Source organism: Castor canadensis, chromosome 8 (assembly GCF_047511655.1).
Source record: "Castor canadensis chromosome 8, mCasCan1.hap1v2, whole genome shotgun sequence".
Lineage (NCBI taxonomy): Eukaryota > Metazoa > Chordata > Mammalia > Rodentia > Castoridae > Castor > Castor canadensis.
In genome coordinates, this window is record NC_133393.1 from 47054207 (window position 1) to 47067305 (window position 13099).

At 41.5% G+C, this 13099-nt stretch overlaps 1 protein-coding gene across 3 annotated transcripts in view; it reads right to left on the reverse strand.

The window, feature by feature from the left end:
- Positions 1-2965: 2965 nt before the first annotated feature.
- The window catches only part of Dsp (desmoplakin), a 48847-nt gene continuing 38713 nt past the window's right edge, over positions 2966-13099 (reverse strand). For 2 of the 3 annotated variants that reach the window (XM_074082930.1, XM_074082929.1), the window contains exons 20-24: positions 12615-12698; positions 11721-11828; positions 11092-11190; positions 7943-10237; positions 2966-6859 (exon numbers count right to left, since the gene is read on the reverse strand). In XM_074082930.1, coding sequence (XP_073939031.1) covers positions 3635-6859; positions 7943-10237; positions 11092-11190; positions 11721-11828; positions 12615-12698 — 5811 coding nt within the window. In that variant the 3' untranslated portion in view covers positions 2966-3634. The remainder of the gene's footprint in view (positions 6860-7942; positions 10238-11091; positions 11191-11720; positions 11829-12614; positions 12699-13099) is intronic. The other variant, XM_074082931.1, reaches the window with a different exon arrangement.

A 13099-nucleotide genomic window follows, 5' to 3' on the forward strand; every position in this document is an offset into this window, starting at 1 on the left:
GACATTGCAAATTCTATACCCCCAAAATGTTGGTATGCGTGTCCTCAGAACATTTTCCTATGTCACTGTCATGCGTGCTCAAACCCGAGAAAAGTATTCATAAGCCATAGTTCACATTTCCCCAGTTATCCCCAGAGTTACTTTTGTAGCAGTTTTGTTGTTTTAACCGGTGAGATATAATTAGTTATTGCCCCTTAATCTACAGCAGTTTCCCCTGCCCTCCTTTTAAATTGTCATTGAATTTTGTCATGAGGCTAAGCTAATTGTCTCTAGAGTGTCCTTCACTCTGGATTTCTCAGATTTCTCCCTCTCATGATTAGCTTAGGCATTTTTGCAAGAATATTACACAGGAAATGTGTCCCTTTGGGACATATATCTTAGATTCTTCTGTTAGTAATGCTAAACTTGATCACTTGGTAAAGGTAGCTGCTAACTCCATTGTAACAGTATATTTTCCTCTTGGTAATTGGTAAGTAGTCTGTGGCCATACTTTGTCGTCTCTTCAGACCATAAGAATATGTTAGTGGGCATTCTTTTCACACCTCCACTGTATTTCACCATGAAATTAAAGGGTTTAAACAAATTTAGGTTTTTATGTTTAGTATTATACATTTCATTACCATCATAATTTCTGTTAATATTCAAATCATCCTAAATTTGGCCAGTGAAGCCACATCAAGCTACCCTTGTGTCTTTTGACATAGACGCATTGATCTTTCAGTACTTGGTAACAACTTTGACAGCAACTTGAAGAGGATAGGAAAATCTGTCAATTAACTGTACTCCTCTCTGTTTACTGTTTAACCTGAGGAGCTGCTCTACATTGCTCTTGATCGCTGTTTAATCATCTTGCTGGAGCGGTCTCCAGACCTCTGTTCTAGGCTAGGCTTCTGTTATGGACTAAGTTGGTTTCTCCCAAACTCTTATATTGAAGCTCTAACACACAGTGTGACTGTATTTGGAGACAGTTAAGAGGTTGTAAATGTGGGGCCCTGATTTAAAAACAAACCAGCTATCCCATGTGAGTACACATCAAGGAGACCATCCGCTAACCAGAAGTCTCACAAGCAATCAACCCTGACAGCACCTTAATCTTGGACTTAAGAGCTTCTGAACTGTGAGAAAATACATTGAATTGTTTTAAGCCACCCAGTGTGTAGCATCTTGTTATGCAAGAGTGAAGTGACTAGCAGCCTCCCAGTTCTAGCATTAAGGAACTTCCTTTATGCCCCCCACCACAGCATTTGCTGTTTTTCTTCTTCCTTTTAGATTACAAAGGCTATTTTTGTACCATGTATTTCTAACATGAGAAATGCAGAATGCATGGCAAACACAACTCAATATTTGGTGAATAAAATTAATTTGAGGTTCTCTAAATAGGAGATGGGGCAAAGGCAGAAAACAAGGGGAGATAAGAAATGAGTACTATGAAGGAAAGTGTCTCATTCAATGACAATGAAGGCACCTTTCACCCCAATAGCTTAGGTAGTATATGATTAATGATTTTCTGGCTCTACACATTCAGCATTTCACTTGTCTTCTAATTTTCTGTCTATAATACATTTGATTGTACTAATAAACACTGCTGACATATGAAAAGTTGTGACTGGTTGCTTTATGTGTCTCCTGTTCCATTGAGACTGCAAATGCCTTACAGTCAGGGGGACTGTAAATTCTAAATTCTACTGAATCTTTAAAGCACTGAACCTAATACCAGACATAGATGTTATGGTTTTGAATATGAAACATCTCCTACAGGCTCACTGTGGAAGCCTTGGTTCCTGGTTTGTGGTGTTATTTGGGAAGGTTCTGGAAACCTTAGAAGGTGGGCCTAGCTGAAGGAAGTAGGTCACCATGGTGTGTGCTTGGAGGCTGTATCTTGTCCCAGCACACATACCCATCCCTCTGTCTCTCTCTGTTTCCTGTCCACTATGACTCCTACTGCCATGATGTTCTACCTTACCACAGGCCTAGCAACAACAGAACCAAGAACTGTGGACTGATACCTATGAAACGTTAAGCCAAAATAAGTAATTCCTGCCTTTTAAGTTGTTTTTCTCAGGTTATTTGTCATAGTGACAAAAAAAAAGTGACAATCACAGTAGGTATTCAATAAAGTCAGGCTAACTTAATGATAAATGTCTGAATTTCATTAGTTTTTGTAGGAGTTTTTGTTGGCGATACTGAGACGAACTCAGGGCCTTAGGCTTGCTACATAGCCACTTGAGCCACTCCATCAGCCCTTTTTTGTAGTGGGTTGTTTTCAAGATACGGTCTCACAGACTATTTGCCTAAGGCTGGCTTCGAATCTTGATCCTCATGACCTCTAACTCCAGAGTAGGTAGGATTACAGGTGTAAGCCACCAGCACCTGGCTCATTTGTTTTTCTTTGATTGAAAGAGAAACATATTTCATTGTCCTTCCTAATTTTTAATAGTATGATGGAATGACTTTTACCAGTGCTTCTTGGATCTCACTATCCAGAATTAACCAGACCAAGGTTTTCATCTCTGGAATGGCCTGTTTCCACAGGCTTCTTTCCAAGCAACTAAGAGGAAAGAATTAACTTCAGAGGACTACCTTCTAACAAGAATTCCAAACTAAAATAGTATTTTTATGGTGTTTCTTATTAGGTTACTTTGTAAACACATGGTTTCAGACCTAGTTTATGATAAATAAAACAGCTGCTGCTAAATGCCCTGTGTGAGCTGGGCACCAGTGGCTCACACCTGTCATTCTAGTGTGAGAATGACACTAGAGATCTCTGTTTGAGGCCAGCCCAGGTAAACAGTTTGGGAGACCCCTCCCCATCTCCAAAATAACAAGAACAAAAAGGACTGGAGGTGTGCCTCAAGTGGTACACTCTGTGCAAGCACAGAGTCCTGAATTCAAACCCCAGTCCCACCAAAATAAATAAATAAATGCCCTTGTGTGTATAAACATAATTAAATCAAAACACAAAATCTTCCAAAGTCTAAAAGTTTATTGTCAGGACAGTAAAGTTCTTAAAGGCACCTTTAAGAAAACGACAAGCAAAATAAACAGAAAACTTCGATCAAAGAAAAGCAAAGACTACTGCCATCATGGACATACAGTCAAATTAATACCAAGCCAAACAAGTGCATTGAAGGGTATATGGGTATACATTTATGTTCTTAATGTAAAAGAAACTCACGCCAAAATGCCTGGGGTCTTTGGGGTGGGGTGGGGTGGGGGTAATTTTCCCCTAATACAGAAAATGTAAATATTTAGATGAGAAACAGAATTATGACCAAAATAACAGATTGGCTTAATTTTTATCCCCAAGAATAGAAATCTGCCTCAAAGGCCAAAAAAAGCTTCAACTGATCAAAAATCTAAACACAGAAGAGAAGAAACAAATTCTAAATTCAATTTGTGCTATCCTTACAAGTGATTACCACTTCACAAACACTACATCAAGGAGTACTACATTAGTTAAGATGAACTGAAAGACAAAAAGCCAAAATAGCCTTTACTATCTATTTCACCCGTGGCTATGCTCTAAGCTTAGTTCTATCACTATCCTGCAAGTGCTGGGTTTTCTTTTTTTGTTATATAAAGTAGAAATTCATATAAGTGAATCCGAGTTTCACCAAACATTTCCAACTGACTACTAGTGCCCAATAGAGCTGCTGCTAAATGAGTAGGTGTAAGAGTAGGAAGAATTCCCCGTGGCATCAAAGCTTCCTCTCCGGGACCCACTGCGGGAACCAGAGCGAGAGCCTGAGCGAGATCCAGATCTGGAGCCAGACCGTGAGCCTGGAGCAGAAGACATGTTGTAAGGACTAGGCAAGCCCTTGGAGGACACCGAGGCGGCTTCCAGAAGGCGCAACCCAGTGATATCTTCCACCATGGAGCGATTCATGGCATCCTTGTAGGATATTTTTAATTTGGTTTTGGGGCAGGTCAGGATTTTGGCATAGCTGCTGATGTCTTGCAGCCTCTGAGCTGCTCGGCCATCAATGAACCCCTTCCTGATGGCTTCTTCCGTGCTTATCCTCCCATGCACTTCCGGGTCAACAAGGCCTCCAGTGAGGAACTGGAATTCCAGGAAGCGCTGACCTGCCTCATAGGGGAGCCATTTTTCTTTCACTGCCTCTGCTGCTGACATTTTCTTCTTTCCCTTCACACCTTCAAAGCCAATGAAAGCCTTCTGTGCGGGCTTCAGCCTGGTGGCCATATCTTGGTCAATGAGACCCTGGGAGACTGCATCCTGAAGTGACAGCTTCTGACCAGTGGCAGGGTGGATGATGCCACCTGTGCAGGCCTGAGCCTCAAGAAGCCTCTGACCAGTGATGCTGTCAACAATGCCCCGCTCTATGCCTTCTGTAATGGAGATCTTCTCCAGGTTTTCTGTGTCAAAGATGGCTGCAATGGGGCTCGTTTCTTCCAGGGGGTCAGACAGAGAGCTGCTCCTGATGGTTAAATTCCTGACGCTGGATATGGTGGAAATCTTACTTACTGATTCATGCCGGGAGCTGCTAAAAACGTCATCAGTGACACCAGCACTATTGCCCACACCATTTTTCAAGGAGATCATGTCAGCAAACTGAGTGAGGCTAAGGCTGCCTGATCGGTACTGATCAAAGAACTTCCTGTCAACTAGGCCCTTGTCAATAGCATCTTGAATGTCATACTGACTGCCTGTCTTCCTATCTACCAGGACCACCCTGGTGGACCCATCTGATCCGGTGATGGTTATTTCTTCCCACTCACATTCCTGCTCACACAGTTCTTTGAAGGTTTCATAATCAATAAGGCCCTTCTTGTAGGCCTCCTGAACAGACATCTCCTTATTGGTTTCTGGGTCAACGATGACCACTCTACGCTTTCTGAGGGTATTCTTTTGTGACGTCTGTACCTGTTTCTTCTTTTCTTTCAGGGGCAGAAGACAGAGCCCAGTTTCCTCATCCTTGATGCATCTTTCTTTCAGTTGCAGATAGGTAAGATTTTCCTCAGTGTTGGGATCAAAAAATCCTTTGGTATCATCACTTGGATCTGAGAGAATCTCACTGAGCTCCTCATTGAAATAGCCCCTCTTATAGGCCATGTCAACAGGTAAACGATGGCTCTCTTTCGGATCGATGATCCCACCAGTTGCAATCTGTGCTTCTAGTAAGCGAATGCCATGGCCCTTTTCGATGAGTTCCTTGTTCATGGCTTGGAACAAAGAGATGATGTTTCCAGTTTCAGGATCATTATAACCAGTGACAGCTCGTTCTGCAGACAGGAGCTTCTCTTTGAACTCAATGCCCACCAAACCTCTTTTGTAGGCCTCCTCCACAGGTAACCTTAAGTTGCTAACAGGATCCACTATAAAGCCAGTAGCTGCTTGGGCTTCCAGCAACTCCAGAGCAGTACCAGGTCGAACTAAGCCAATTTTCATGGCCTCATAAATGCCAAGCTTCTGTTTTGTGGTCTCATTGTATATGCCTGCTATACAGCTTGAACCTTGGAGGAAGTCCTTAATTCTTTCGCCAACTTCGTCATAAGAAATCTGACCTGATTCCAGTTCGTTTACAGTGGACGGTCTCAATATACCAGAATCTACCAGCTCAGTGACCGTTACAGGTTGTCTGATTCCCTGGAAGGACATGCTTCTCTTCTGCACTGTCAGCAAGAGCAGACCTGTGTGGGGTTCAATTCTGCACCGTTCCCTCAGCTGCATGTAACTGACCTTCTTTTTGGTGACTGGATCCACAAAGTTCTTCTGACTATCTCGGGGATCATTGAGGGACCGATACAAATCTCTGTCAATCAGTCCACGGGCCAAGGCGACATCTTTCGGCAAAAAGACACTGTTCACGGGGTCTACTACACCCCCTGAAGCAAGCTGAGCTTCTAGCAGGCGCATTCCAGTTTCTCTGTCAATCAAATTCTTCTTGATGGCTTCTGAAACAGGTACTGTCTTGCCTGAAAATGGATCATCAAAACCAATGATAGCTTTTTCTGCTGTATATATCTGCTGGCGGTCATCGAAGTCAATGAGGTCCCGAGCTATGGCATTGTCAACGGTAAGCTTCTCGTTTCTATGGGGATCAATGATACCACCTGTAGCTGCCTGGGCCTCAAGAAGCATGACGGTGGATTCTGGAGTGATGAATTTCTTTCTCTTGGCCTCTACCAAAGAGTATTTTTCCTTAGGAGAAGCAGATGCTCCAGCAATAGCTCCTGCTCCCCGCAGGAAAGGCTGGATTTCAGAAGCAACTTCTTCCACTGACTTCTTCCCCTTCAACAGTTTGTCCAAGGTCGTCTTGTCAATCAGTTGGCACTCATAGAGCTGCATCGCAGTCACCTTCTTCCTCAGTCCATCAAACACTAACTTGGAGGAGTCAACAGTCCATTCATACTCAGTCTGGGTCTCCCGATGGGACCCATATGGGCGCTGTCTGAGTTTATCAATCTCCCTCTGCAGTCGACAGCGTTCTGTTTCCAGCTGTGACTGTGTCTCCCTGCTAGAATCCTCCAGCTTCCGCCTGCACCGCTCTTCAATCCTCTTGATCTCTGCTTGGAGTCTTTCAATCTCACTCCTCAGGCTGTTCTTCTCTCTCTCGCTCTTTTCTCTTTCTGACTCTATCTTCCTAATTGCCTCCTCCTTGCGGGAATATTGGGTTTTCCACTGGTTCAAGTCATTCTGGATCTGCTGTTTCTCACTCTCTAGGCGCTGTTTCACTCTGCTTTCTGTCTCCAGGGTGGCTTTCGCGCGATTCAGCTCATCCTCCAGCCTCTGCAGCCTGGCCTTGTCTTGCTCCAGGACTTTGATTTTTACCAGAAGGCTCTCTCTCTCCTGAACCACCTGAGTGCACTGGCTCTTTGATTCCTGGATCCTATTAGAAGCCTAGAATTTAAAAAGAAAGAAGTGGGAAAAAACAATGTTTTGATCTTGATTATCATAATTTAACTTCCTTTCCTACATATATATTTTTTTAATTTGTTTACTTATTTTTCCTTTCTGTGTTTTCCCTGGACATACTGTTAGCCTGTTACCTTATAAATTCATGAAAAAAATATATATGTTGCCACTTTGATAAATGGCTTCATACTTACTGTTTCTGTAGGGTTTTTTTTTTTTTTTTCCATAGAAGGAACTAGAAGTTGTAGACCTGTCTTATTTTTAACAATAATTATAGTTTGAAAAAGTACAGGGAGTTATCTTCTGGGTTATCATCTCTGCTAAACATACATCTCACCTGTTACAACTATACTAACATGTTTTAATAAAGCAATACAAATAAAGAAATATATATGTACACCCGCCCAGCCCCACACAAATATTGTCTACAGAGGTCAACTGTATTAGAAGTTAAAAGAAGTTATTATTAAGTTAGAGGTTAAAAGAAGAAAGGACAAAGAGAAACCTATTTAATCACAATCAAAAGAGAACAGGATAGTACATGCAGAAAAATCATCTACACAAGACAGAAAAGGTGGTTCTCTTCATAGAGAAATTCTTTATGGCTTTCCACTGAGGAAATGTGAATTAAAATGTGCATCCTTGATCACTAAATAAGAGCTACCTTTTATTTTATTTATTTAATTTTTTGGTGCTGGGGATTGAGCCCAGGACTTTATGCATGCTCTACCTCTGAAATACATCATGCCACCAGCTACCTTCTAGAAAAGAGAATAGAACAGTCAAAGGAAGTGATCCTAGATGTTAAGCACATGCTAAAGTTCTTAAAACCAAGGACAAACACACGTTCCACACAAACTGGCATGTGACACGGTGACAGGACAGAAGGACAAACAGTGTTGAAATTATTTTCAAGCAGTTATCTAGATTGTGACGGATAGTATTGAGCAATAAAAGAGAAAATTAGACTTTCTGGAAGCGAACCATCCATCCAAGCAAGAGTTAGATTAGAGGATGGAGTGAATTATTTGAGAAACAGTGAAGCTGTGATCAAATATTTGTGAATACCTCTAAAGCCTGCTTTTGGAATTTCTCAATTTCCTGTCTCAAATTTTCCCTCTCTCTCTGTAAATCATTAATCAGCCCTTGCAGTTCCAGGGTTCGGTTGTTGCTGATCTGCAGTTGGCTCCTTAATTCGGAGATGGTTGCGTTTTTATCACTATCCGCTTCACTTCGGCCCCTTCGCAGGTCATCGTATTCCAGCCTCAGATTCCGTAGTTCTTCCTCCAACATCAAGTGCTCCTTGGTCAGGTTCTCCGTGAGAGACTGCAGTCTCTCAATTTCTATTTTGCTTTCATTGAGGCTTCTGCTCTTGTCTTCTATGGCCTTCTGGAAATGCTCATTCCTCAAGTGAGTCTGCTTGACATTTTCTTGCTCTTGCGACAGCTGCCGCCTCAGGCCCTCAACCTCTGCGGACAGCCTCCTTAGCTCCTCCTGGGTCCTCTGCTTCTCCCTTAGGTGGCCATCCAGCACATCCCTCTGCTGTCGGAGGTCATCCTCACTCCTCTTCTTAACAATGGACGCCTGCTCCAGTTGCTGGGTCAGGTTGGTGATTTTGACAGCTTGTTCTTTCAAAGACCTTCTCATGCCTTCTAGCTCATCCTCCAGCTTCTTCCTCTTGGAGGAGTCTTCACAGGCTGACCTCTTAAGCCGATTCAGCTCTTCCTCCACTTTCTGCTTCTGCAACTGCAGCTCCTTCAGGGAGCTCTGGAACCGTGTGATGTCCTGATCCTTCACGGTCCTCTCCTGGGAGACCCTCTCAAAATCAATCCTCAGGCGCGTTAGTTCTTGCTCCTGAACCTTCAATTTGCTTATGGTCTCGGTTGCGCTACTGTTGGCTTTCTGCAGGTCATACTGGACCCTTTGCAATTGTGCATTTTCATCTTCCAGGCATTTCCGGTCATTGGTTTCTTTTTCTACCAGTTGCTTTAACCTTTCTATCTCCTTGTTTTTCTCCTGAATTGTTTTGGCAGCATCATCGAGGGACTGCTTGTATCTCATGCTCTCTTCTGTTCGCATCTGAGTGACCTGTCTCAGCTCGATCTCCAACTGCTGTTTCCTCTGAGATACTTCCGAGCCAGTGGCCTTTTGTTGTTGGATATCTTCTTCTACCCTCCTGAGATTCTCGGTGGTTTGGGCAAGCGTGTTCTTTAGCCTCTTTACCTCCTCTGCTAAGCTCCTGTTTTCTCTGGTGAGATTGTCTATCTGAGCTCGGTAGCCACTGGTGTCCTCTTCCTTCTGCATGGTGAGCTGGTGAATGGTGGTCTTGGTGATGTTGATCTCAGTCTCGAACTGATTTTTTAAGCTAATGATCTCCTCATCGTAACTGTTCCTTACCTTACTCAGTTCATTTTCATATTCCCAGCGACGTTTGGCCTCCTCCTGAAACTCGGCTTTGAGTCTGTCAATCTCCTTATTTTTGTCCTGAATGGTCTTGGCAGCCTCCTCCAGGGACTGCTTGTGCCTTGCATTGTCCTCTGAGCGCTGCTGGATGACCTGCTTTAGTTCGATCTCCAGATGTTGCTTCTTTTGCATGATCTCAGAGCCACAGGCTTTTTGTTGAAGGGCATTCTCTTCAGCCCGCCTGCGCTGTTCAGTGGCCTGCAGAATGCTGTCATTGAGCCTCACAATCTCATCCTTCAGGTCCCGGTTCTCCCTCGAGAGTCTGTCAACTTGGTTTCTAAGATTTTTGGAATCATCCTCTTTCTGCATGGAAATCTCCTTGATGGTGGTCTTCGTAATGTTAATCTCTGTTTCATACTTGTTCCTTAAATTACTCATCTCCTCATTATAGTGGTTTCTTACCTTTGCCAGCTCATTTTCATATTCTCTCTTCCGGGCGCCCTCTTCCTGCAGCAGAACCCTTAACCTTTCTATCTCGTACTCCTTCTCCTTGATGGCTTTCTCAGACTCTAATTTCTGCCAGCCAAGGTTCTCCTTTTCACACTGCCTTGCTTTCTGCAGTTGGTCATAGTCGTTCTTCTGTTGGTCAAATCTATCTTCCACTGTCTTTCTTCTTCGCTTTTCATCTTCGATCTCATAAGTCAGTCGAGTGATCTTCTCATTGAGCTCTTTTATTTGGCCATAGCACTTGTCTAGATTTTGCTTTGCTGACTTGCCATCCAGCTCAGCTTGTCTCTTCAGCTCCTCTAGGCTCACAAGTTTTGCTTTGAACTGGGAACACTCTGCCTGGTATTTCTGTAGGTTCTGATCCAGGAATTTGTTCTTGTTACAGTTTTCTGAGTTGGCATCTCGGGCCAGTCTGAGCTCCTCTTCTAAAACTTCAATTTTGGTATTTTTCAGCTGTGGATGTGAAATCAGAAATTATGTTAAAAGAAAAGCATCTTACATTACAAGAAAAAAAAAATAGTACCTTCCCAGTCCCACACCAATGTGCATTCTCTCTCTCTTTTTTTTTTTTTTTTTTTTTGATGGTACTGGGGTTTGAACTCAGGGCCTCATGCTTGCTAGGCAAGCACTCTACCACTTGAGCCACTCTGCCAGCCCCCAATATACATTCTCCTTTCTCTTTATACACATAAATGCATGTACACACACACACACACACATGCACATAACGATATGAGACAGGCAAAAATTAAAGAAATCCAGATGTGCTTCATAATCCTTCCATCACTTTACTAAAAGATCTTAGTGAATAACATATCATCCTTGAGTCTCAGCTTTCTCATTTTTAAAAGAAAATTATTTCTTTCAGGATCAAAAGCTTATTATTTCAAACATAGTGTTCATTTTATTTCAAGGTATAAAGTACATTTCCATATATATTCAATTCTAGTATTAGAAAGGAAGAATAAATTCAGCTCTTGACATGAGAGATTCAAATCCAGCTAACCCAGGATGAGCTTATTCAATAGTTTACAAAAAGAGATAAAACAAATTCCTTGACCAAACACTAAATGAAATTACTGGTTTTTGGTAAAGTAGCTGCAATTCTACAAATGTTACCTTTAGTTCATTTAGAGCAGTAAATTGGAGCACAAGACCAATCTGAGACTCAGAACCAAACTGTACTATACTGAATGTTTAAAGGAAATGCAGTTTGACCAGTGAGTTTCCAAAATCATGTTATAATGAAGCAGTAAGAATAAGGTTGTATTTTCTTTATCAACTCCAAGAAAATAATAATAAATTACCTTCAGATCTTCCAAACTCTTCAGCATTTCACTTAAGAATCTGTAATAGTCTCCAGACCTTGTAAGTAGTTCTATGTACCGAGCATGAATATCTGCAGCCTGAGGGAAAAGGAGAAAAAGAAAAAAAAGTTCTGTGCAAGTTGACCAATTTGGCTCTCTAAAATAATGAAGTAGTGAAGGTATAATTTAAAGAGTAAATTTCCTTCAGTCATGTATGCTGGTTCCAAAATCTAGAAGTATAGTAAAACAAAAACCAAAACCATTTGTCTTCCATCCTTGTCATTCCATGTTTTTATGCCCTAAGCCACCTGGCAGTTGATATTCTCTGACATTTTTGGAGAGAAGTTGACTTTTACAAATCTACTATATAACTTCCACTTTTGAGAAGTCTCCCTTACCAAACACAGAAATTTAAGTCCAATTTCTGCAAAGACTCATATATAAATGGCATACTCAGGCTTCCAGTGACCATTTCCTAAACTGTATTATGTATCAATAACTCACATTGAGGTAGCAAAACCTGTTCTCAAACCCTTTGTAACAGAGATAGTAGAAAAAGCAGACAGGAAACAGGGAAAAAAAAAGAGGCAGAAAGGCAGGCACTATGAGTTCTGTAATGACATATATACCTCTTGCAGAATCACCCCAGATGGGGACTGAACCATGGTTCTCTTGATAGGTATGTTTAGTAGAGTTTCCAGTCCTGAAGTATAGGATGCCAGCTGGAGTTCATAATCCTACAGAATAATAAAGTGTAAGAAAAACTTTACGGTGTGTGTGTTATTAAGGATCAAACCCAGGGCTCTACACATGCTAGGCAAGTGCTCTATCACTGAGCTTCACCACCAGCCCTTAGAAAAACCTACTTTTTCTTTTTCAGTACTGGGGTTTAAACTCAAGATCTATACCTTGAGCCACTCCATCAGCCCTTCTTTTGTGATGGGTTTTTTTAAGACAGGGTCTTGCAAACTGTTTGCCTGGAGACTGGCCTCAAACTGCAATCCTCCTGATCTCTGTCTCCTGAGTAGCTAGGATTATAGGCACGAGCCACCAGGTCCCAGCTCTGAAAAATATTCTTAATGGACTTAAAGGACTCCCTCTGGAGCGTGGCTCAAGTGGTAGAATGCCTTTCTAGCAAGTTTGAGGCCCTCAGTTCAAACCCCAGTACCACAAAATAAAAAGGACTCCCTAAGAGGTAGAATTCCACAGATTTTAAAGCATCAAACTATTTCTAATAACCAACCTCAAAGGCTATAAAGTGTCATTTGTGATCAGCAGCTGATGTTGTTATTAAACCAAGCATGTACATCTTCACATACTAATTCTAGAATTTTACAGATATCACTGGTCAATTAAAGACTGACTAGCCCATTGCCATGGATACTGCCAGATTCTTCAGGAGAGAGTATCTAAAGCCATAATCACCATCCTCAAGAATTTATCATTTTTAAAGCAAATCAAAAAATAATGCAGTTAATAATATTTTGCATGAAACACCAACTTTGTTAATGAAACCAACATACCTTAATTGAATTTGCACAAAGTTCAGCAATTTTTTGTACTTCTTCTGATTTGTCTCGTTTGCCAGATATTTCATTGTGCAAGTTCTATACAAAGAAAGAAATATTTATAAATGTTAAAGAGTACAAATATCATAAAATAAATGTTATTTTACTCTTTTACCATGGTTATTTTTTTCTTTCAGCTTATTATTATACGTACTGGCTGCATATTTTCAGTTACAGCTTAGAAGAAGAACATTTTTCTTTTCCATTTAGAAAAACTTCACTTCTCCAACTTATTACCTATAGGAGGCTACTTTGTAGTCAGCACTGTTTTCTGGCCCTTTCACCTCAATTCTTTATTCATTTACTTTTGAGGCAGGATCTTGCTATGTATCCCAGAATGTCCTGAAACTCTTGATCCTTCTGCCTCCCGAATGCTGAGATTATAGTCATGTTCCACATAACCTCAGTTTATAAAGACACTTTATTATAAAGTAAAAAGA